Source organism: Pteropus medius, unplaced genomic scaffold (genome assembly GCF_902729225.1).
Source record: "Pteropus medius unplaced genomic scaffold, Ma_sr-lr_union100, whole genome shotgun sequence".
Taxonomy (NCBI): Eukaryota; Metazoa; Chordata; class Mammalia; order Chiroptera; family Pteropodidae; genus Pteropus; species Pteropus medius.
Window position 1 is genome coordinate 16,641,761 of NW_024355205.1, and position 23,898 is coordinate 16,665,658.

At 38.2% G+C, this 23,898-nt stretch overlaps 2 protein-coding genes across 14 annotated transcripts in view; both read left to right on the forward strand.

The window, feature by feature from the left end:
- Window positions 1-1,826: 1,826 nt before the first annotated feature.
- Window positions 1,827-11,510, forward strand: CUNH3orf33 (chromosome unknown C3orf33 homolog). 4 transcript variants are annotated; one of them, XR_005651748.1, is made up of 7 exons: window positions 1,827-1,985; window positions 3,935-3,994; window positions 5,416-5,566; window positions 8,379-8,539; window positions 8,744-8,919; window positions 9,050-9,152; window positions 10,729-11,510. XR_005651748.1 is itself a non-coding variant. In XM_039857847.1 (6 exons), exons 1-6 carry the CDS (start codon window positions 1,872-1,874, stop codon window positions 10,731-10,733), a joined length of 588 nt encoding a protein of 195 aa, XP_039713781.1. In that variant the 5' UTR covers window positions 1,827-1,871; the 3' UTR covers window positions 10,734-11,510. The 4 variants fall into 4 exon arrangements, 3 of the variants coding, with proteins under 3 accessions (XP_039713781.1, XP_039713782.1, XP_039713780.1); XM_039857847.1 differs by lacking the exon at window positions 9,050-9,152 and having other exon boundaries at window positions 8,744-8,840; XM_039857848.1 differs by lacking the exon at window positions 8,744-8,919.
- A 5,416-nt stretch (window positions 11,511-16,926) lies between these two features.
- Window positions 16,927-23,898, forward strand: part of PLCH1 (phospholipase C eta 1) — a 201,525-nt gene continuing 194,553 nt past the window's right edge. For all 10 annotated transcript variants that reach the window (XM_039857833.1, XM_039857841.1, XM_039857842.1 and 7 more), the window contains exons 1-2: window positions 16,927-17,051; window positions 23,375-23,534. The gene's annotated coding sequence lies outside the window, so the exon portion shown is untranslated. The remainder of the gene's footprint in view (window positions 17,052-23,374; window positions 23,535-23,898) is intronic.

Genomic DNA, 23,898 nt, shown 5'->3' on the forward strand with positions numbered 1-23,898 from the left:
ATAGGAGTATATAAAAAAGAATTTGGGACGGAAAGTAGGAAAAATGGACTGAGTTGGCTTTAAGTTGAACAGTGAGAGTAAGTGCAGAAAGAGGTAAAAGATAAAGGACATTGAAAAGCAAAAGCAGCAGAATTGGGCATATAGTTAATTGCCCATGAAGAAATTGTTTTTCCTTTTATTAACTTTTATTCACAATTTATTAATATACAGAACTTATGGTTTATTTAAAATAGTGATTAAAGATTTTGGTTGTAGCTTATCTTTTTAATTAGATTTTTCTCATCATTTTGGTTGCACCTTTACTGGAAACTTATAGGGATTTATGTGATTTAGCCAATTGCCTTTATGGGAGGCATCGTTGTGATTAAAGAGCACAGACTGAGCCAACTGGCTGAGCTGCATCTCAGTACAACATCCCCACTCACCACTTCTTGGCTGGGTGACATTGGCTACTGGCGTACCTCCTCTTTAAAATCGGGATTAATAGTATTGTTTACCTCATAAAGTTGCTTTGAGGATCAAGGGAGTTAATATGTGAAAAGTATTTAGAACAGTGCCTGGTCCATAGTAAGCAAGATCTAAATGTTAGCTATTGTTATTTACTTTCTATTAGCAACTATACTGAGGCAAAACATTTCGTGAAGGGACTACTCATTATATGTGTTAGGAAAACGATATACTCTATGTCTTCTAAAGATAATATATGCATAAGGTAAAAAAAAAAAAGAATCAAACAATATACCTGCATTGCCCAATATGGCAGTCACTAGCCATAAGTGACTATGTAAATTAACTAAAATTAATAAAATTAAAAATTTAGTTCCTCAGTTGCACTCACTATATTTCAGGCACACAAAAGCCACATGTGGCTATTAACTGTGAAACTGGACAGTGCAGATATATAGAACATTTCCATCATTGCAAAATTTTAAAATGTTCTGTTAGAGCTGACAGTGAAACCTCCCTCCCATTCCTACCCCTAATCCCTCTTCCTAGGGACTATCACTGTTATAGGTTTCCCGCAGACCTTTTCATGGTTCCGAGACACACACACACACACACACGCACATTTTTACACAAATGTTACCATATCATTTGCATTGTCCTGTGCCTCATTTTTGTTTGTTTTAACATATACTAACTGTACTGTTCTTTTTTTTAATTGAGATGTAATTGAGATGTAAATACAAAAATGATTTGATGTATGTATATATGCAAAATGATTACCATGCGTTAACAGCCACGTATTGATTTCTATGATAAGCTCTCTACATTTTAATCAATTAACAGTTCATAGATTTAAAGCACCTGATATAGGCTTACAAAACTGCGAAAGCTTTAAAGCACAGATCAAACATAACATGCATTTTTTTGTACTTGGGAGGAGGTGGAAGAATGAACTACTTCAATTTCCTTTCTTGCATGGCACAAGTGGCACTCACACCGCGGCTGGGTTAACGGAAGTCACAAACTGATCGTCTTCCCACCAGCACGGCTGAGAACTCCTTCAGTCCCCATTCCTGCCCCACAGGGATCTCCCACGCTGTGAGAACACCCTACAAATGTTGAAGGGTCATCGTTAACATGCCTCATGACGGGTTGGGAGACCCGCAAACAGGCGACCCCAGGAGCGAATGGAGGTCAAGGATACCTCCAGGCGGGGGCGGGCGGGGGCGGAGAGGACCCTTACCAGCCGGCGCAGCACCCCCTACAGCCGGAGGACCGCCAGTGACTCCCGCCGTCCCCCCGAGGAGCGCGGCGCCCCCTACAGCCGGAGGACCGCCAGTGACTCCCGCCGGCCCCGCGAGCAGCGCGGCGCCCCCTGCCGCCCGCCGGAGGAGAGCGGCGCGGACTCGCGAGAGGCCGGGAACATGGCGGGGCGGCCTGCGGCCCCGTCCTCGCCATCCGCCGACCGAGACGGAACGGCGCCCAACATGGTGGCGCGGATCTCGCAGTGGGCGGACGACCACCTGCGCCTCGTCCGGGTACCGCAAGCCCCGCCGGCTGGGCAGGGTGGGGCGCACGGCCGCCTGGGGCGAGCCTGAAGGCGACAAGCCCGGGGGGGGGGGCTGTCGGCGCCGGGAGGGGCGCAGGGCCGCGGCGCCGGAGTCCGGTGCGGGGCGGCGAGGGGCGTGCGGCGGGGCTGGCTCGCTGCGCGGAGCGGGGCGGGCGCCGCCGGCCGGGAAGACCAGCAGCGCCTGATGCCCCCGGGCCGTGCTGGGCCCCGGGACTCCTCAGAGAGCGGGACGCAGCCCGGCTATGGGCGCCGGCGGGTCCCTTAGAGGAGTTGGGGGCGGGGGGCGGGCGGCCGGCACGTAGGTCCTGGGGAGAAAGGAGTTTTGTGTTTTTGTTTGTTTGCCTTCTTTTTAATTTTAAGCGAATTGAGGTCACTGGAGTTCGAGTAAGGGAGGGACACCTTAGATGACCAGGCGCGAGAGGACTGTAGCCAAGACCCGAGTGGTGGTGTGGATGGTTTGGGTGTGGGGTATGTGTAAAGAAAGAGAGGAATCAAGGTCGCTGCCTGTTGGGTGGATGGTGGTGAAAGTTGCTGATAAGCAGGAGTTTTAGTAAATGATTTGTTGGGGAAATCTAGAGAACTTTTTGGACATGTGAACTTGAAGATGCGTATTAGACTTCTAAATGAAGACGTGTGAACTTGGAGATGGTCATTAAACTCCTAAAGGTAGTAGATGTTCTGGGTAACTGGTTATAGGAGTCTCGCGTTGAAGGGACGTGAGAACTGGACATATATCTTTGAGAATGAACCTTAAGTAGTTTTTAAAGCTTGGATGACATCTTGGAGCGAGTCAGAAAAGCTACAGGAGTCCCTAGTTTTGAACTGAAACCTGGGGCACTCTTTAACATTTAGAATTTCGGGAGTGAAAAGGAGGATATCAGCAAAGATTAGGAAGGAACAGTGAGGGAGGAGGAGGAAAACCAGGTGTCCTAGAAGTCAAGTGAAGAGAATATTTTCAGAAGGAATGATTAACTTTCTTGAATTCTGCTGAGAAATTGAGTAGGATCATTAGCTTCGCAAATACTCTGCACAAGCAGCGCAAGGCAGGACCGTGTCTGTTTTCACTCACTAGTGCAGCTCTAGTCCATAAAGTAGTGCCCACCACTTAGTGCTAGATAAACATTTGCAGCATTAATGAATAGTAGACATATATATGTTAATTGACAAGGCCTGTAGTTCTTCCAGGTGAGCAGGAAGAGATGCATGGTTTATTTCAAATTGAAAAATGACTTCAGCAGAATTGGGCAAGGGAACAATGATTAAGTTAGCACATGGTTATGCCAAATAAGCCATCAGAGAATGCACCCTTGTGTATGTTTTCAACTTCGTTTCTTATATACTAAGTTGTATTTACTGAAGGAAAGCATGTCAGATTATCACTCTTGGTGAGAGAGTTGCAGGGTTCTTTTTTTTTTAAATTAAAATCCTTTAGGTCTGTTTCGGTTTAAATGAAAAACTATAAAAACATGGCCAAGTTTTTCCAACTGTTTACCCACATATATTTCCCAAGGTACTATATTTTAAAGTTTTGGCGATAAAGTTTTCTACCAAATACTTAAATTCCCACTGTAGACTTAGGGTTCTGTGAGTTACTGTGGACATTGCACAAGAAGTATAAGACCAATTCATGCCTTCAAGGAACTCATGGTTAAAGTAATACAATCAACAGAAAACAATACAATATTATGTGAATAATTACCATCCATGCCAGATTGTTTGGGATAAAAAGGGGAAGATTAATGGGTAGGCAGGCAGTTAAGAAAGCTTTTTGGAAGAAGTGGGCCTTTAATTAAAGAATATGCCTTATTTGGATAGTTGGATATAGGGAGGGTGGTCTTTTTTTCCCCCTTCTTATTAGTACGTTTACTATTGTGAATAATAATTAGTGAGAATTAATCATTAAATCTCTTTCTGAAGAGCGTCAGCACTGTAATGGCCATAGCTGGAATAATGTTACTTCTAAGAAGTGTTCGACTGGTAAGTTAAAAAATAAGGCATTATGATAAGCAATAGACAGTTAATTTTTTTCTCACTTCAGACAGTTTTAATCTCAAGCAGTGTATCATTTTGTTATTCATATTAGAAGCATTTTAGAAGCATTTTAGAATAATGAACATAGAAGTATTTTAGAACAAATGAACATATTTTAAGATCTTGGTTTAAAAGTAACATATCCACAGGATTTTATGGAAAGTAAATTGCACAGCCTCTATTTCCATAATTACTTTCTTCATGCTTAAAAAGGAATCTGAAAAGGATTTAGTTCACTAGAATGGTGTAATCACTAAATTTTGCATTTCAGATGTTGAAGAATATCTCAAAACTGTTTTCCATAGTGGTTTTAGATTCAGATCACAGGTGAATTATGTCCCTTTACACTGAGTAATTTATGCTTTTTCAGATTTGCAGGAGTATTTAAGATCTATTGTTCAATGAATAAAGCAAGATGTACAGAGTAAAAAAAAAAATTATGCTTCCAGTTAGCATGTTTTTTGCCCTGTCAATAATGTTTTAATAATAGACATGTGGAAATTCATTTGATGTTTCAAGATTTACAAGTATTTTTGTAATATAACTGATACCTGCCATAGGATGTAATTTTAGTGTCACATTGCAATCTGGCATGGATTTAGTGCTTCTGTGTATGTTTAGTTCCTACATTTATTATTTTATATTGAACTGTTGTCTTTTCCCCCTGACTCCATGTCAGCACCTTTATCTTCTTTTCTTTTTCTAATTTTTTTGGTGCTTTGAACTCATTTTTAACCTCATATATAATAGGTTCTTTCTTATAACACCTCCCTGGTTTTGTAAGCCATTTATTTTTAGCCATGATTATGAATGAAGTTTGTTCCTCTAGTACATTAATGTGAAGACATAGGTGTAAAATATTTACTAACTCCAGGGCATTAGGTGTTAGATATTTAATTAAATTCCTAATGTGGGCCTTTTAGGGGCACCTTTTCCTTCTATAAGATAAAAAATAAGAAAAAAATCTTGTTGAATAAGAGTTTTAATTTAATTTGACTCAGCTTTGTTTATGTTCTCCAAACAGTACCTATTTAACTAGACTTGTGTGGTGCCAAGTACAGATCTATATTCACTATACTCACTGCTTTTTGATGAATTGTGTCATATTTTGAGGATGTAAGCTTTTAGAAGTTAGGAGTCTGTTTAATGTTCTCCATATCATAGCCTGAGATAGTAAAATAGTGACAAAAATCTCTAAATGATGTTCCTATAAACACTTTGATTAAATTATATTAAAATGTTAATATGAAATTGTGAACCAAATAAAAATTTTCAATGGTTATATCTTGTTAAATGTTTAGATAACAATTTGACATACTTTTAAACTGAAAATAACAATAAAATGTATTTTTCTCCTTGTAAATCAGCAGACATCAAAATTTACAAGTTCTTCAGATATTCCAGTAGAATTTATAAGGAAGAATGTTAAATTACGTGGACGATTACGCCGAATAACTGAGAATGGTTTAGAAATTGAACATGTTCCCATTACTTTACCTATTATATCTTCATGGAGAAGTAAGTAAGGTGCAAGAATAAGGCTAAATAACTATTTTAGTGCTCCTTTTTTTAGAAGTTATTTTTAAAATAGCAAAGAATATTTTAATTTTTAATAACTCCACACTCTTGGCCTCACATACAGGAAACTATTTAATTTAGTTTTGATTGCCTTTATTCCTATCTCCTTTTTTCCCCCAACCACTCAGTATCTCCTTCAGACATTTAAGCATTCATTCTACAAACATTGAGCATCTATTATGTTCTAGGCCCTATACTAGCTGTATAGCGAGTGCTGAGTGAAACAAACAAGACCACTCTACCTCTTGGAGCTTACAGTCTAGGTGGAAGATAGACAACAAACAAATGATAATTGTCATAAGGGCTATAAAGAAAAGGAGCAAGGTACGAAGATCTGAATTATTGGAGGTCATGTGAAGGGGAACCTATATCTATAAAGTGGTCAGAGACAGCCTCATTGAGGAGTTGGTATTTCATCAGATACCTGAAGAATGAGAGAACATGGGCAGGAATGAGCTTGGCTTTGGTAAGCCATATAACAGATAGCTCCTGTGGCGTGGGCATAGGAAAGAAGGGTACAAGAGTCACCAAAGGAAATTGGAAAGCTGGGCGGGGACTGGATCTGTCCTGCTGCAGTTCCCATTTCTCCCTGTTTCATGTTAAAGACCCCAGCCACACAGACTTGGCCTGCGGCCTATGTGTGTTCTCATGCCCCTGGGCACACTTCTTTCCTCCTGTTGAACTCCAACTGATTCTTTAGTATCTGATTCAAATGTCAGCTCTTCAGTGACTTTCTCTAACTCCCAAGCAGAATGAGCCTCTTAACTATACCCCACAGCAATTCTACACATTTCAATTACAGTACTTAAACACTTTTTCCTATAATCATGTATTTAGGTTTATATCCTCCCACCAAACTATGAGCCCCCTTGTGGCTACCTCAGTATTCACAGTCTCTAGAAAAATAATTTTTAGACAGTGGAGATTTGGTAAAATTTGTCAAATGAATTAATTTAGTTATATTTAAAGATCTTAATATTTGTTAATTTAATGAAGGAAGGAGTTCTGGTTTTTTTACCCTCGAATGAATATTACTCTCTTCAATGAGATATGATTAGGATACAAATCAGTTTTGTATCATGCACTATTTTTCTAAAAACCCTGATAACATTTAGTCCACATTTCCTATCCACCTGATGGAGCAGAAATATAACAAATTTCTTAGTAGTGATGATTGACTTCAATATTTGTCCCATGTCTGCAGTTTTTCCATGTGCCAGTGGTCTGTCCCTTACCTGACATGCTCTGTCCCTACTCCTGCCCCTGCTTTGTTCATTCCGCAGAACCCAAATCTTACTTTCCTTAGAGTGCTCCACTGCACCTGAGCCCATGTTGCTGTCCCCTCATAACCTTTTAGCATTGCCTGTGGTATCCTGTCCAGTATGAATTGGGCTTTTTTTTTTTAATATATGCATAGAAGATTTGTTGAAGACCTGGGAAGATGGAAGGATCCAATCACAGAAACAAAGCTGAAATTAGAAACTATAAACTTTAAATGTGACATCTGCTTTTTCAAAAAAGCTCAAGTGTTTTGGTGAAAATATATCAAGGGTATTATTTACCTTTTTCAGTAGATTTGTTCCTGGAAGGTGTATTTTAAAAATCTTATTGACCACCTCATATTTTAAATGCTCAATGGAGAATTTGCTAATTTTAAAGAAATTCAATGACCTTTTGTCAAATGAAGACTTAGGAAATTATTACTTAAGATATATAGTATTAAATTAGATTTGTTTTTGGTCCCAAAAGCTTTGGTCCCAAAAGCTTTGGTCTCAAAGACCAGAGGATGTTTTACTGGAAGGCAGTTGGTGCTGATGACGTAAAAGGACTGGAGAACTCAGAGTCCTCAGGCGTCCCTTAACTCATTAAGTACCAATGATAAGAGTTTAATCTTTATTGTATGTTTTGCCTAATTTTAATTTGTATATTTACTATATCCCAGATTTTTGCTAAGGGCATAATCTTCCTACTTACACCTTTCGATACTTTTCTAATTGAAGCCAGTGTCCTAAAAACGTTTTTTATTATCAAATAATATTGTAGAAGTGTTCCTGGACATCTTCTTAAACTCAAGTATTATTTTTTTCCTGGAGATTAGATGAATTTAACTTTATATCTTCAACTACTTCTATAAGAACCCAACAAATGTTAAATGTATAATTTCTTTAAAAAAAAAAAAAACTTTAAAAAATTTTTTGTCAGCCATATCCCTTTTTGGTAAGTTAAAGACTTTTTCCAAGATAAAATCCTGTTCTTAAAATTAAATTGGTTAAAATTTTATTAAGGGTTTGGGTGAACAACTTTAATACTAAGTTACTTTGAATATAAATTGATAAAATTCTGTCTAGAAGTCAGTTTTACAAAATGTATAAAAAAGTAATAAACCAATATTTATTGAGATGGGAAATTATCCTCAGTAAATTAGGTGGAAAAGCAGTTTATACAGTTTTATTGGTTGTAAGAGCCATATTAAACTGCATATCTATAGCTTTATGTGTATACATATGATAAATATGTAGAAATAAATCTGGAAAGTTTAAAAAGTAAATTGGTTAAACCCCACATCCTGTTCTGGGTTTTTGAAATTATTCCATCTATTATATACTTGATTTAAAAGAAACAGGTGGACCTATATCTAGAATATCCTGGGTATTTATAAGTAAACATTTGTTTTTTTGAGGGCCAAGTGATTTTGGAATCTACTTTTGCGAAGTAGTATTAAAGGTAAACTCTTCTATCTAACCTTTTTTAGAGGAGCCATATGGTTTTCTGCTGGTTAAGCTGGCTGGAGTAGAACTCACTGAAACTGGGAAGGTGTGGTTACAGAAAGAGCTAAAACCTTCCCAAATACTATGGTTCCAACTTCTTGGAAAGGAGAATTCAGCACTCTTTTGCTATCTTTTGGTGAATAAGGTGAGTAGTGTGCAGAAATAATGAGCAATGTCTTCTTCTTTTTATTATATATAAACATGTCATTAATTAGAACCTTGAATACATAGTGAGATTGAATATTTTTTGTCTTTAAAATGTTACTCATAGTGATTATACAGAACTATGTTTCATATGTAAATTTTATTTTAAAATTTAAGTGATATATGTTTATTACTGAATAAATAGAAAATTAAGAAAAAGGACACAAACTTAGAATTATCGATGAGTCTGGACATTGCCGACATTGCTGATTTAAGGAGAATCTTTATACTTTTATTTATGTGTGAGTATATGATGTCAAACCACTTGTTGAGTGACACTTGTCAACTGGAAACTAGAAAGAGCAAGGGCATTTTCTGAAGGTGAATATTGCTCAATCTTTGAACACTGAAGTTGAACATATTTAAATACTGTTTATGATCAGCAGTTAGTCATCTGAGTTTTCTTACCCTTATGATTGGCTGTGGCTATTGTGTAACTGGGAATGCCCAGAGCTCCGTCCGTCTGTGGCCCTGGTGTTGCTGTGTCACTGTCCTGAATCCTTCAGTCCTGGTGTGCTGTGTCACTGTCCTGACTGCCTTCCTCTAGATTTTTGGTGGATGATTACTGAAAAAAGAACGTGGAAAAATTAAATAGTTGAAATGTTATTATGACAGGATTAAGAGCAGTTTTTCTTATTTTTAAAGTCCCTAATTATATAACAAACAAGAATAATCTGAAGGAAAAAACCTCACATTAACGCGATTAGAATTATAATCATTTTAATTCTTAAAAATTTTTTGAATTATTAATAATAGCCTAATGAAATCCATAAATTTTTGCATGTCCAAATCATATTCAGTTCTTTCAAAATAAGAATTATCCAACACCGATTTCTTGAAGCATCTTACATTTAAAAGTAAGTTGATAATACAAAATTATATAAAAGATGCCAAAGGCCTTACAAAATATTATCTTCTCTTTTAAGTTGAGGAGTATATTTTATCTGTCCTCAAAACCACCTTATGACTCGAGTGACTGTGTTTATTCCCATTTACAGGTGAGATGCAGGGTGACCAAACGGAAGAGCCTGTATTCAAGCCCAGCTCTTCCTGGGCTCCTGAGCCCATGGTTCACCTTATGTGTTTCACCTTATATTGCTTCCTAGAGGGTGACCAAACTATGCTCTATATATATTGTGGTAACTTACATCTGTTGAGTTTTACTAGTGTGAGGTTGAATTTTAATTTTTCTGATTTTAGTTTAAGGGAATGAGCTCTTAAAATGTAAAAGATTGAGAAAAATATGATAAACCTTTAAAACTATATTAACTCCTTAGTATCATATACCAAAGTTATTGCACTTACAGGAGTAAAAAGTTACTGTTTCTTTAGATAGTCCTAGAAAATATCTCCTATTTTAAAACTGGAGTTTTCACATTTTTAGAATTTAACTATAACTTACTTGCCTAATGAAGCTATGAAGTTATTACTACTTTGTTAAAATTAATCTTTTTAGGTTAAAAATCCCATGAGGACTATACAAATAGCTACACAGGATCTCCTTTATACTGTTAATTAGTGGGGGAAAATCCCCAGTTACCCGGTGTCCTTAGGAAGTGAGGCGTTCCACAGATGAAATTTCCCAAAGGACGGAGCTTCAAGGCCAAGCCCATTTTTATGTTAATTATTTTGTGGAAAGCCTTTTAAAAATTCATTTACATGCCAGTGCCTTCCTAAACACTGGAATTCTGAACCTAATTTAATGGTTCAGTGACGATTCAGTTCTGTTTTGCATTCGCGTACATTTTAGTTTCTTCTGCTATGGCCTCCTGTCATTGTGCCTATCTCCTGTGCTTCATTCCCCTTCCAAACAACAGCAAAGAAACCAAAAAACGCTTTATGTATACTCTGCTGCTTGTTTGCTTCTTTAGGTTAGGAGACTTATTAGCCTGTGGAGAACAATATATCATAGACGTGATAGTTGACTTTGAGCCAAGGATCTCTTCCAGTAATGAAATTCTTGGATTTAGCATTAGCTGTTTCAAGTTCTTGAGGACTCTTTTGCTTTATACTTTTGGCTTTTCCCTGGAAGACTAAAGTTGCTGAATGACTGCTTTTAAAGTAAATAGATGTTATTGGTTATACTAACGATATTCTTAAATAATTGATTTGTGTTATTTTTTATTCAAGGGTAAGTATTTTAGTGTGAATCTAAATGAAGAAATTTTGAGAAGAGGCCTTGGCAAAACTGTTCATGTTCCAGGGTTGAATTACGATTCTAAAATATATTGGAAAATTCACAGAAACTTACTTAAAGCTGAGCTAATAGCCTTAAAAAAAAAAGAAGGAATATGGAAGGAAGAATCTAAAAAAGAAAGTTATTTGGAAAAACTCAAAGACTCCTGGAGAGAAATATGGAAAAAAGTCAGTTATTAAAAAAAAATTGGATCAGATTTCAACCTGGAAAAAGAAGGTTATGACAAATTTAGAAGTATTTATGAAGCATGGAAAGACAACTACTTAATACTGAAGTTCAGAGAACTTATGAGTTGCATGCACTTTCGTAGAAAAGGGTAAAATATTCCAAGAGGTCTGGAGGTGACCTACTCTGAAAAGAGTAAAGTATGTAAATATATAGATATTTTTCATTGAGTCGAAATGGAAATTTCTCGAAATGATCAAAATTGTATTCTAATGGTATTTAAATATTTAAGAGATGATTGTTACAAATGTAATATCAGAATAATTTAACAAATTGTGATTAATATGTTTTTAAGAAAAGTAAAACACTATAAAAAGTTACCAGATTGAAGGATATATACATGTAGTGCTGTTTTTGAAGAGGGAGATTAACTATTGGCCATTGTGTTATTTTACTTATTTGGGTATCCATATTTTTTTGTTTAAAGAGAAAATTAATTTTTTTCAGTTTTATCAACTTTGAGTATAATAAAAAGACTGTTTATACTTCATGTGTGAGGCTATTCTTTTCTCCTGATTGCTTCCTAACTGCTTGTGAATTTGGGGCAGTGTTACAAGAGAAGTTCACTCAGACCATTCCTAGTAGTGAAGAATGGCCAATTTCTACCTGTTGTCACAAGAGGGAGATAATCCTCAAGACAAAAGACTGTGCAGAGGATGGCAACACAGGGAATAGAAAGAATAGGGATGCCTTATGACATTGTTGAGCCTAAAGTGGCCAATCCTCGAAAGATCTTGCCTCTCAAGTTTTCATGCAACATAGTAAATTTGTTTGTTTGTTTGTTTTTTAAAGCCACTTTGAGTTGGTTTGAAGATTGGATGTAAACACATACTTGCTGCTAAAATCATCCTGACAGTACAAAGCTTTTTTTTACAACACTGGCAATAATTCCCTAACAGCCACAATATCTACAGAAGTTCTTCTTAATGACTTTTGATACTGATAAAAGTCAGAGGTATCATCTGGTCCAAATAATTGACCCCTGTTATAATCAATAGTACGGACTAAGACGTTTACTGCTGCTGCCTGACTCCTGGTTAAAACATAACAAAGTGGATTTCCCGACAGTAATTTTTAATGAGGTCCCAAATTTTCCAAAAATTCTTTTTTGTGTGTGATTTTATTTCCTCACCTTTAGGGTAGGATAGGATGTTACAGCCTAGTTTTTATTCCCTGGGACTAATACCTTAATAGTTTTTTGTTTTAAGGAGATGTTTTATTTTTATTTACAGTGTAGTTAACAGAGTACATTTAAATTAGTTTTGTGATAAGCCCTTGAACCATTTTCTTTACCAAGTTGCCTCCCAGTGATATCTCATTATAGTTTTGATGGCCTCGACCAGCTCAGTCAGTGCACCTTTGTCTTTCCAGTTAACCTGTATGAAGATGAGGCTGGTACAGGTCTTTCTGTGGACTAGATTACTTGGTCTAACCTTTTCCTTGATGATGTAGTGGGGAACTCTGATTTTACGGACAAAGTGGGCACGAGGAAAAATAGATAAATGGGACACCTGTCATCTGTAGTCACCACTTGCTGAATATTCTCATTCTCCACTTAGATAGTGACAGGATTAACACCTACTTGAAGGTGAGGAAGAATCCCATTTACCAGCAGCTTCCTTCTGGGCCAACAACCTCTGCTTTTCTGGCTTCTGCCTTTGGTCTCTATTGTAGACCATTTTGCTTGATGGCCCAAGGGCAATGTGCACTAGATGATTACAGAGTCTAGATCTTTGTAGTTGGAGATGATGTTTATAAAGACCATCTGGGATGGCAAGGACACGTGAGTTTTTGTTTGTGGAAGGTGACTGGACTTAATCATGCCACTCCTAAGTGTGTATGTGTGTTTTGGGGGGCAGGTGATTGTATTAGTAACTCTGCTTCTGTCCTGCTACTTTTCATGGTGTTAGTCGAAATGGAAATTCAAGTATTTTTTAAAAATTTATTTATATTAATTAGTTTCAAGTATACAGTACATTAGTTAGACATCTATGATCCCCGCAATTGCACCCTCCCTCCCTTGCCCCTCCACCTAGCCAACGTGTTAATGTAAACTGCATTTCTCTTGCTGCTTTTAATATTCTTTCTTTGTATTTAACCTTTGGCATTTTAATTATGATGTGTCTTGGTGTGGGCCTCTTTGGATCTCTGATTTTTGGAATTCTCTGAGCTTCTTGGGGTTTTTATGTACATTTCCTTCACCAGGTTAGGAAGTTTTCCATCATTATTTCTTCAAACAGCTGTTCAACATCTTGATTTTCTTCAGGTACGCCGATCAAACGGACATTTAGACCCTTAATAGTGTCCTATATGCTCCTTAAATTATTTTTATAGTCTTGTCATCTTATCTCTTGCCATTCTGATTGCATGTCCTTGGCTTTCCTGTCCTCTAGATAGGGCATTTGATCCTTTTCTTTATTCACTTTGTTTATTCCTTTTAATATACTTCTCATCTCTGATAATGTGTTCTTCATTTCAGACTGGTTCCCTTTTATAATTTCCGTTTCCATTTTTGTGTTTTTTATCTCTTTGTTGAAGTTCTCACTGAATTTATCTACACTTCCCAATAGTTCATCGAGCATCTTTATAACCAGTGTTTTGAACTCTGCATCTGTTAGATTGCTTGACTCCATTATATCTGGATCTCTGTTCCGTTCTCTTATATGGCTTCTGCTTCTTTGTCTTCCCATTTTGGCTGCCTTTCCATGTCTGTTTCTATGTACCAAGCAAAGCTCCTAAGTTTCCCGGTCTTATTATTGTGGATTTGTGAAGTAGGTGTCCCGTGGTACAGTCCTGAGAGGAGTTCAGCTACAGGCCAAATTTTTTTTTTGAGTGTTGAAATTTTTTTTAATTAAGTTTATTGGGGTAACATTGGTTAATACAATTATATAATTTTCAGGTGTACATTATAGTTTGACATCTATATATTCTATTGTGTGATTAGCACCCCAAATCCAGTTTTCTTCAGCTACCATATATTTGATCCCCTTTACCCACTTCACTCTCCCCTTACCCCTCCTACATTTGGCCCCCTTTACCCCATCTATCTTCTCCCTCCTACCCAACTCCATACCCTCTGGTAACCACTAGTCCATTATCCATGTCCCTAAGTCTCTGTTTGTTACAGGCCAAATTTAGCCCAAGCCTCTTACCCCTCTGGGGACTCTTGGTAAGATTCAGCAAGCAATCCACAGATGCTATGCTTATAGTTGCCTCAAAAGGCCACACCAGAAACTGAGGCCAGCTGCCTCCAGTGTGAGTCTAGGTGCTGCTCAGCAAGGAGCACCTGATTCACTGAGGATATACCTGGATGTGGATTGGATGGGGCTGTGAGTTGGGGGAGGCGGGGTTTTCAGGGAATCTTCTGGGCAGAGCGACCTCCGTTATCCAGTCTGATGACCTCATGGCCATGGTGGCGCTATATTCGTGCACCGGGAGCAGGGAGGGCTCAACAAGGAACAATGGAGATCTCGAGCACTTCTGTACAGAGCTAGTCTCCCCTCGGCCCTCACTCCAACAGTCTCTCTGTAAGTCCCTGGTGCCCTCTGCACGCAGCCGAATCAGCACTGGTGCTCAGAGTGAGCAGGTCCATCACTATGAAAATCCACTCACGGACGGGGCCCCGTTAAGAGGCTTCTGCCACTGGCGCAGCCTGCGTCCCACTCAGCCGATGGAGACCTGGCAGCCCCGCGTCTTCGTCCTGTCCTACCTTCTGCCGTTGCGGGGTGATTTCTTGGATTTCTCCCTAGTTGTATGGCTTGTTCATTCTAGGCGATTTTTCCTTGCTGCTGCTCCTTGTTTCCGTCACAACTTTGATTTGGTTGCCAGAGGGATGAACAGAACCTCTATCTATACCATTTTTTTCCCATGTATTTTAAAACTAAGTGATGGGAATATAAGCTCTCCACAGGGCCCTTCCTCTTTCTTCCCTCTTTTTGTCAGGCTTCTTTCTTCTTGTCTGAGGAAAATGAGGTGCTGGCAGGTCCAATAACTTAGCAAATGTCACAAAAGAGATAATCACTATTTCCCAACTTAGTGAAAACAGGATTATGTGGCATCTGAGGCAGGCAGATAGTATTGGGCCCAGAGTTTCCTCCTCTTCTGAATTTCTCTAGCATCATTTGTTTCCTCACCTGGTGAAGTTTGCGTCTTTGAGATAAGAGTTTCTCCTTGGGGGTAACCTAACGCCATATACTGTCAAGGGCTTATTGTTGATACGGTCTGTCCCAAAATCAGTGGTTGTATATGGCACTGATTTGAAGACAATGGCTTTTCGTAAAGAGACAACAGGGCTCTAGAAGCCAGGAAACAGCTGCATTTCCAAAGTTTCAGGCACCAGCGGAATAATTTTTGCTGAAGCCACCACTCAGAGGGATGGCAGGTACGCTGAGGAGCAGCAGCTGCTGGGGTAGTTGGGCTGGAGATGGTTTCCCAACTCTTCTTTGTTGTGTGGGGAGGAAAGAGTTTTCTTTGCCCCTCTTAGGATGCCTGGCTGGGTCTGAAAATTAAACTGACAGACTGATTAACGGGAGAAAAGCAAACAAATTTATTTAATATAAGTTTTATGTGACACAAGAGCCTTCTTAAGGAAATAAAGACCCAAAGAAACAGACCTGAGTATTTTGTGCTAGGTTTGATAAAGAGTACACAGGGTAGCTTAAGGGGTGAAGTAATTGTGGTGACCTGGGGGGAAACTGGCAAGGCCTGTTTGTTAGGATTCCTCTTGGCGTCCCTCTGACGTTGGAGATAAGGATGCTTCTTTCCTCCAGCTATAGGGAGGGTGTTATGACTTGTTTCAGGGAAGAAGGACCAGGGGAGAAAGAGATCAGCGTGACCTTTCTGCTTCAGCCATTTTCTCAAACTCCTTCAGCTTAAATAAAATATTCGCTATGCCAAGATGCCAGATTTTGGGGATAGTGTGTCCTGAACCCTATCAGTGATTCGAGTTTCTCTAATGCCATTACTTAGGCGGCTATTTCAATGAAGGCAAATCACAGGAAGAAAGTAATGCACATTTATGAAAATACTGAAGAAAATAAAAAACCCAAGATTAAAAATTAAAACGGTAACAAATTTAAAAATAAAATAGTGAAAAAGCTTAAAAATGAATCAGCTATACTTCTTTTTTGAGATGGCCATTGAGCTCATTCATTTAACTTCCCTTCAAATTACATCAAACTATCAAAATATTAAAACAGAAAAAAATGGTGTCAGTGATGGAAAATGGGACGGTGACTTAATTGGCTAGATATTTGGAAGTTTTGCAACCTATGATGAAGTGGAATTAGATTTAGATAGTGATGATTCTAGGGTTCAGTATTCTTTAGGAAAGAAGGTGGGGTTCCTATAGGAAGTAAGTTCATGCCCTAGTTTGAGATCTCTGAGTGATAAGAATTCCTTTTGGTCCAGTCCAGTGGTAGTTCTCATGATCTGGAAGCCTAAGGCCAAATGTCAATGTGCCCAGTATACAATGTGAAGGGAAAATAGCATATGTCTTATCCTGCTGGATGGGGAAAATGGTGACTCCCAGCCCTGGCAGTGTATGAATTTCCTGGTCAGTCAATATGGGTGCCCCCCGTTCTGCTCCCTGGGAGATTGCCCGTATCCTCCACAGTCTGTTTAAAAGTAGGCACTGGGGAGGATCTACCTTTGAGGGCTGGACAATTTAAGAAGCTCTTTTCCGTTGATGTGGGTTCATGGCGAAAGGGTTGAGCAATCACAGGCCTTATTTTTTCTTCCAGAGATCTAATCCTGTTTGGTTTTGAGATCTTCTACTTTACTGGGCAAAAGGGGTGCAGTTGGGGTCCTGTTGACCACACTTGTTTCTGTTCTGAACATTATGCTCAGAATGCTTTGCTGCTTTTGCATTTTTAAAGGACATATCGAAGCTGTGTTTTTTTAACTATAGGCATGAACTATTAGGGAAATGCGAAATCAATTTAATGGGTTGCCTGCCACCAGCAATAAAAAAGAAAAAGAGAAAGGAACAGAAGAGTATAAAATATACTGGAGTGTATTGCACATAGCAAAGGTAAGTGTTGTTTTGTTGATTTAAAAAAAATAAACATATCGGAATGTGTGTACTGGCTTGCAATGCGAAAGTATATGGGTTACTGAAAGTCACTATAGAACATCCCATTTTTAGCACACTCTTTCGAAGAAACCTGATGAATAGATTTCTATACCTAAAGTGAAGACAACAAATAATTCAGACAGTAATTTTTTTTTTTTTTAAATTTAGGTATTGGGATCATTTTCTGTTTTGGTTATCAAAACACAGCTTGTAGGTAATTTAGCAATAAAATTGAGTGATAGCGCCCTCTTCTGTTCTTCCACAACACTGTACGCATACCTATCTTAGCACTTGTCACATTATATTGATCTACTTACATGTGTTCTCTCTGTCCAAGGTATAGTGGGTCCTGTAACTTAAACCATTACTTAATAAATTTTCAATCATTCTGATCCCTCCACAGCATTTAGCCCAGTTTCTTGCTCATTGGAAACTAGTTGCCTGTACATCTTAGGATCCTACACTATGAAGATTAATTTGCCTTAAATGGTCTGAAAGAACATTTTTTAAAATTGTCAAATTTGAAAATGATATTTACATTGGACAAATCAAGCCCCCTAAATACATATTTAGTTTAAACATGCAAATAAATGAAACCAAAACTAACATGGGTTTTCAAATGCAGTTTTCCCTTTTACTATGTGTGAAAAAACCTAGTGATTTTTCAGATTCAAAAAAAAAAAAACAGGTATTGGGAATGAGGAGTGCTTATTCCATTAGGATTCCAAATAGTATGGACATAGAATTTCCTTGTGGTGTAGATCGCCTTTCTTCCTTCCACTCCCCACCCTCCAGCTTTCAAAGCTTTAGAATTTACGTTCTGTCTTAACTAGTTTCTTTCTTTCATTTTATTTCAACAATATGATTTGCTCATTTGCCTAAAGCTTTTGTTCAGTGTCTATAAAAACGATTGCTGTACCGAATGACTGGTCTGCAATTAGATAGGTTTTGAAGAGATGCTATTCTTTTAATTACATTATGGGATTCTGAAGGGATTTTTAATGGTAGTATGGGTGGGGAACCCAGTATAATCCATACTAGACATATGTAATTTCAGAGTTTCAAAATTATTTCTTATGCTGAAGAAGGTACTTCAATTACATGTCTGTCCCACCCAGCAGGCTCAGACCATCTTGAAAGTTGTAGATATTAGCTCTGGGCAGGGGTTGGGGGAAGGGTTATCTTTCTGGAAACAAAGCACACAACAGAGTTGTGAAGCTCTTAGGAAGAAAGAAAAGGGGCTCTGTCCTTCTCTGACACTGTTGTTTTCTCTAAAATACTTCATTCCCCACCTCCTAACTACCCAGGAAAGAAAACAATGAAACAAATTAGAGAAAGATGGAAAATGAAAAAAAGTTCACTTTAATTAGCATACTTTCTGCCTTTTATTTATTATTTATTTTTTCCCAGTTTGTTTGTTTATTTATTTAACATTTTATTTCTGCCTTTTAAATAGTATTCATTCTGTGCTGGGAACTGAAAATCTCTTGAGAAGCGTAATTGGCATATAAGGAAATCTTAGTTAAATTGAAGAACTTAACCTAGGCAGGCGCAGCTCTGCTATTTCATCGTTGTCTGGCATTCATGGGATGAATTGTTTTGCCAAGGTATTAAAGTAGGTAATCTAGAGTTTACAATTCTGATATCTAGTCCCAACTCATTCCTGAGCTAGACAATTTAACCTGCACTTTCTCCTTATTTGAAAGGTGGAGTTGCTTGTAACATGTTTTACATTTCCATGTAAAAGGGGAAACAATTATGTGGACAAAAAAGGGGCCACATACTAAATCTGACAAGCTCAGGGGAGGTCACCATGGCGAGCCCTGCAAACTTACAGAACGCAAGTAACCACAGAGGATGATCTGAACATAAAAATTCCTAACTAAAAGTGACTCATGGCCTGTAGTCACATCCTGGGCCTGTAGCTTCCTTGACAAAGGTCAATCTTGACCTTAAGTGAGCCTGGCTATTGTCTTGTTGCATCTAAGATAACATACCTTTGAAATGCTGGAGTCATCTTTTCTAGACTCCTCAGGGCACAACCTCTGCACTAGAGCACAAGACCACAAGAACCTTTCATCGTTATCTTATTCCCTGCATACCATCTCTATGTGCTGTAGATGTTCATTATTAACTATCCTGTACCCACCAATGTAGAAGAAGTATGTATCTCTCCATTTTATTTTTTATCCAATCCCAGAGATTCCCCCTACTTTGCTTTCTCCTGCCCTCTTAATCTACTACCAATGGATTTCATGTATGCTCCTTACTTCTCCTCCTTTTATTCTAATGTAAAAATAAGCTGCAAAACTGTTCTCTAGAGCACTTTCTCAATCCATTGAGATTTTGCTTCCTGGCAATGGTCAGTTTGGCTCATATAAGCTCATGAAAATTTGCTACAGGTGTGGATGTTTCTTACATCAACATTTACTTGATGTAGTTGGCAGGATTCCAAAGAAATCCGCCCAGGACCACCTTGCAGACCTGGACCTATGGCCAGGTACCAGCAGGGGCCCATTGTGCCACACTGGCTCCTACTTTGCATTAAGTGAACTTGGGTGACTTTTTCTTGGAATTCTAGACTTCCCTGTTTTAATTTAAGGTAGAAGGCCCTGACTTTATTTCAGCTGTTCTTAGGAAAAAAAAAAATTCTCGAGGTGGCACTAAAAGATAAGAGCTGAGATAACTCAGTAACAGGAGAAAAAAATGGGTGGCTGGTTTTTAATTTTGGCTTTTCAATTAGAATTGCTTACTGGGAGTCTGAAGAATACCTCTTGCTAGATAAATGAGAGTCTGAACTCTCAGCTCTGAAATTGAGAGGCATTTACTCCCTCCAGCTCAAATTTTGGGAGTGCTTAGGTTACTAAGAATCCATGGAGAGGTGTCTGAAGGTACCCCTCAAGACAAGCAGTGCCCCATAGGGAATTCCAACACAACTATAATTAAATAACTGACTCATCCAGGGACATGCGCAGAAAGGCTGGAAACCTAGTGCTCGGAGTCCTCACAGTTGCATTAACAGCTGGAGAGAGAAACTAAGACACATAAGGGGGTTGGAGCAACTCAGGAGATGACAGCCCCTTGGAGCTCAACCCATAAGCAGCACACTTCAGCCTACTACACAATACTGAAAAATTTTTTCAGTTTCTGTGGATCTCAATAGAAAACTAAAATTAATGTGAGAAATCATGTCTTCAAGGCCAACAAGCTCCCAGCCCCCTAACCTCATTTCATAATACTCCTGCAGATGTACAATTTGTAGGAGGTCTTTATTTGTAAGTACTTACAACATGGGAAAATTAACTAGAAATATCAACTTGAGATGCTCGAGATAGAGTTCTTTTGACACCTAAAATATTTTTGCTAGCTCAATAGGAAAAAAAAAGCCTGCTCTAAAATCAAACTGAATGAATGGGAGCCTTATGTCAATTGGCAGATAGAAGACTCTGAAATGGAGCATGGAGACTTTCTTCTCTCCAGGAAATTAATAAGAAAATCTTAGAGACTGTCTCTGAACTAAGGAAGGCTTCCAGAGCTGCTCGGTGCCAATACCCCACTTTTCCCTCTTCTCCAAATGCCCCACTGTATCCTTTACTTTGTTATTGTTCAACAAAATAGAAATTCTGGCAGTTCCCTTTGGAGAAAAGCTGATCGCATGTGGAAGGGAACCAGCAATTGTATACATTTCTTGGCCTAACAGAATTAAGGAATCCACCTCTAGGACCCTGAAGTGTTCACAAAGGAATCGTATTTAACTGTTAGAACATATGATTTTGGCTATTCTGACTAATTCCAATTAATACTCCTATCGATTTCTGAGAACAATGCAACAGAATGGCTAAATAAAGTTCCCTGAGAAACTCCTGTCCATGACTTTTTAAAACAGACAAATTGGGAAAAATGCAAGGAATCAGCCCACTGGCTTTACCAAGCCATATATGAGATTTTTCCCTGGAAAATAGACTGAATCAAGATTCAGCAATGGAAAAGAGAGATTGATGAGTCAGTGCTTGACTTCTTTGAACATTTCAAAAAAACTTTGAAACAATACTCAGGTCTGTCTCACAGTTTTAAGGATCGTCAAAATGATCCCTTACGAAATTTGGCATTTTGAGAAGGACTAGATGAAGAGTTTATAACTCTGATTAAACAACAAAATTAAACTGGTTGACCACACATACTAATGAACTGGCATTCTGGCTGATCAACTATCTAAAACTATTCAAAAGAGAGAAAAAGACCAAGCTGCCCAAATTGTGAACTTATAGCTCCAGCAATTAAGCAGACCTCCCCAAGGGTTTTTTAGACAAGGGAAACAGGAATCTGTTTTTACTGTAAAAAGCCAGGTCATCATAAAAAAGATTGTAGAAAAGTGAAATGGGATTTAGAAAAAGATAAGAAACAGAAACCAGCCTAGGGCTACTTCAAGAACTATGAGAGGCCATTTCCTCTTCTCCTTACTAATACTTTAGGAGAAATTGAAATTACCATAAAAGGGGAAACTACTCCCTTATAGATACTGGGGTTGCTTTATCTGTTTTTAACCTTTTCCACGTTGCCCTCTCCCTTGGACTAAGCTTCTGTACAAATGATAGGGACATCTTATCCACTAATGTGTGTTTTAAATCAGAACCTATTCCCTTCCAGTTATGGAGCAACATGTATTTTTACTAGTCAAATCTGCCCCAATTCACCTGATAGGGCAAGATTTTCTTGAAACCAATGACACCCAGATATCCTTTTCCCAGGAGGGTTAAATAACACTTAGAAGTAAATGAATCAGATACTGAACCGATTGAGAAAATAATGATTTTAAAAGAACCTCCACAAGAAGAAACTAATCTTGAGATTGAACTTTTGTTACAGGATATTCTGATGCAACTTTGGGCCCTTTCCAGTACAGATATTGGCAAGATTAAGTCAGCTACGCCTATTAAAATAACTATTGACAATACTTTGCCTCTACCTAATATACGCCAATATTCTTTAAGGCCTGATACAGTAGCTGGAATTAAGCCCTTTATACAAGATTACTTAAAAATGGGGTTTATAATTCTGTGTATGAGCCCCTGTAATTCTCCTATCCTTCCAGTAAAGAAACCCAATGAGAAAGGATGGAGATTTGTACAGGATCTCATAGCTATAAATAAAAGTTCTTCCCAGACATCCTGTGGTTCCAAATCCACATACCCTCTTATCAGCTATTCCTGAAAACTGCCAATATTTTTCAGCAATAGATTTATGTAGTGCCTTTTTTCAGCATTCCTTTAAATAAAGAGTAAATACCTCTTCACTTTCACCTGGGAAGATTGGGAGTTTACTTAGACAGTAATGTCCCAGGGAAATAAAAGGAATCACATCTATTTCTCTCAGCTATTAAAGGTTGATTTGACTGATGTTGAATGTCCCAGAAATTCCACTCTAATCCAGTATATAGATGATTTACTTTTATGCTCTAGGACATATTAGGCTCCCAAGATGGCACTATTTACCTATTAAGACAGCCATAAATGGACAAAGGGCCTCAAAGGACAAACTTTGAATCTGTTTACCCCAAGTAAACTACCTTGGCTATCTAAAATATCTAAAGATGGGCTACTAAGTAACCTGGAAAGACTCAGAGGAATCCTATCCTTTCCTTTTCTAAAAACAAACAAATAAACAGCTTAGAGGGTTCCTGAATCTGACTGGATACTGTCCCAACTGGGTTCCAAATTTTTCATTAATGGCCCAGCCTCTATATGCCATATAAAATCAGATTGACCCAATCCAAATCAATGGAACCCTGAAGGGAAACAAGCTGAAGAAGTTCTAGAGGAAGTATTATTTGAAGCTCCAGGTCTGGGACACCTTAATTCTAAACTTTCTTTTTATGCACTAAAATAAAAGAAATGCTTTAAGAGTTTTAGCTCAAAGACAGAGATCAATCATCATAGACCTATCTCCTAAGGGATATTATAGTCAGCAATTAGATCCAGTAGCCAAAGGGCTCCCTCCCTGTATGATAGACATCTCGGCTACATCTATATTATGCAAACAAGCAGAAAAAATAGTTATGGGCTCTCCTTTATGTTCCTCATTCTGTTGAATCTCCACTGAACTCTCATCATACTCAACACTTCTCTCGGTCAACTGTCTTCATATGAAATACTCTTGCTTTCTGTGCCTAATATTACCTTAACTTGATATACCAGTTTTAACCCAGCAACTTTGCTACCTTCTTTGCAGGATGAAGACATCCACAACTGTGTTTTGCTTACTGACCACCTTCTTGTTCCTAGGAACGATTTATAGGAACCTCCTGTTGATAATGCTGGTTTACAGATGGATCTTATGTGAAAGATGAGCAGAGATATTAGTGACCTGGATATGCAATAACTTCCGTGGTGGACAAAATTGAATTTCCAGTTTACCTGACTGAAATAAGATATGTCCAACAAGGTGAGTTAATTGCGCTAACTTGAGCTTGTCAATCAGCCAAGGATCAAATACCCAATATTTACACTGATAGTCGTTATTTCTTTGGTGTAGCTCACGACTTTGGAATGTTGTGGAAGCAATGAGGCTTCTTAACTTTCTCAGGGCGGCTCATAAAGTATGGAAGACAGCTTGCAGAATTATTCGATGTCATACAGTCACCGAAACAATTGGCAATTATCAAAATTCCAGAATACTCTAAAGCTGCCACCATGGGAGTGAAAGGAAAAAATTTAGCTGACATCTGCAGCTACACAAACAGCGATAAGCAGCCAAATTACCCAGACCTGACAACATTTCTTCTTCCTATTAATCAATTTAAAAACAC

Excerpts from the sequence above, each read along its gene's own strand:
- CUNH3orf33 (XM_039857846.1), top strand. The coding sequence starts at position 1,872 with ATGGCGGGGCGGCCTGCGGCCCCGTCCTCGCCATCCGCCGACCGAGAC. Across the intron at positions 3,995-5,415 it reads TTCTAAGAAGTGTTCGACTG|CAGACATCAAAATTTACAAG; the intron begins GTAAGTTAAAAA and ends CTTGTAAATCAG. Across the intron at positions 8,540-10,728 it reads GCTATCTTTTGGTGAATAAG|GGTAAGTATTTTAGTGTGAA; the intron begins GTGAGTAGTGTG and ends TTTTTATTCAAG.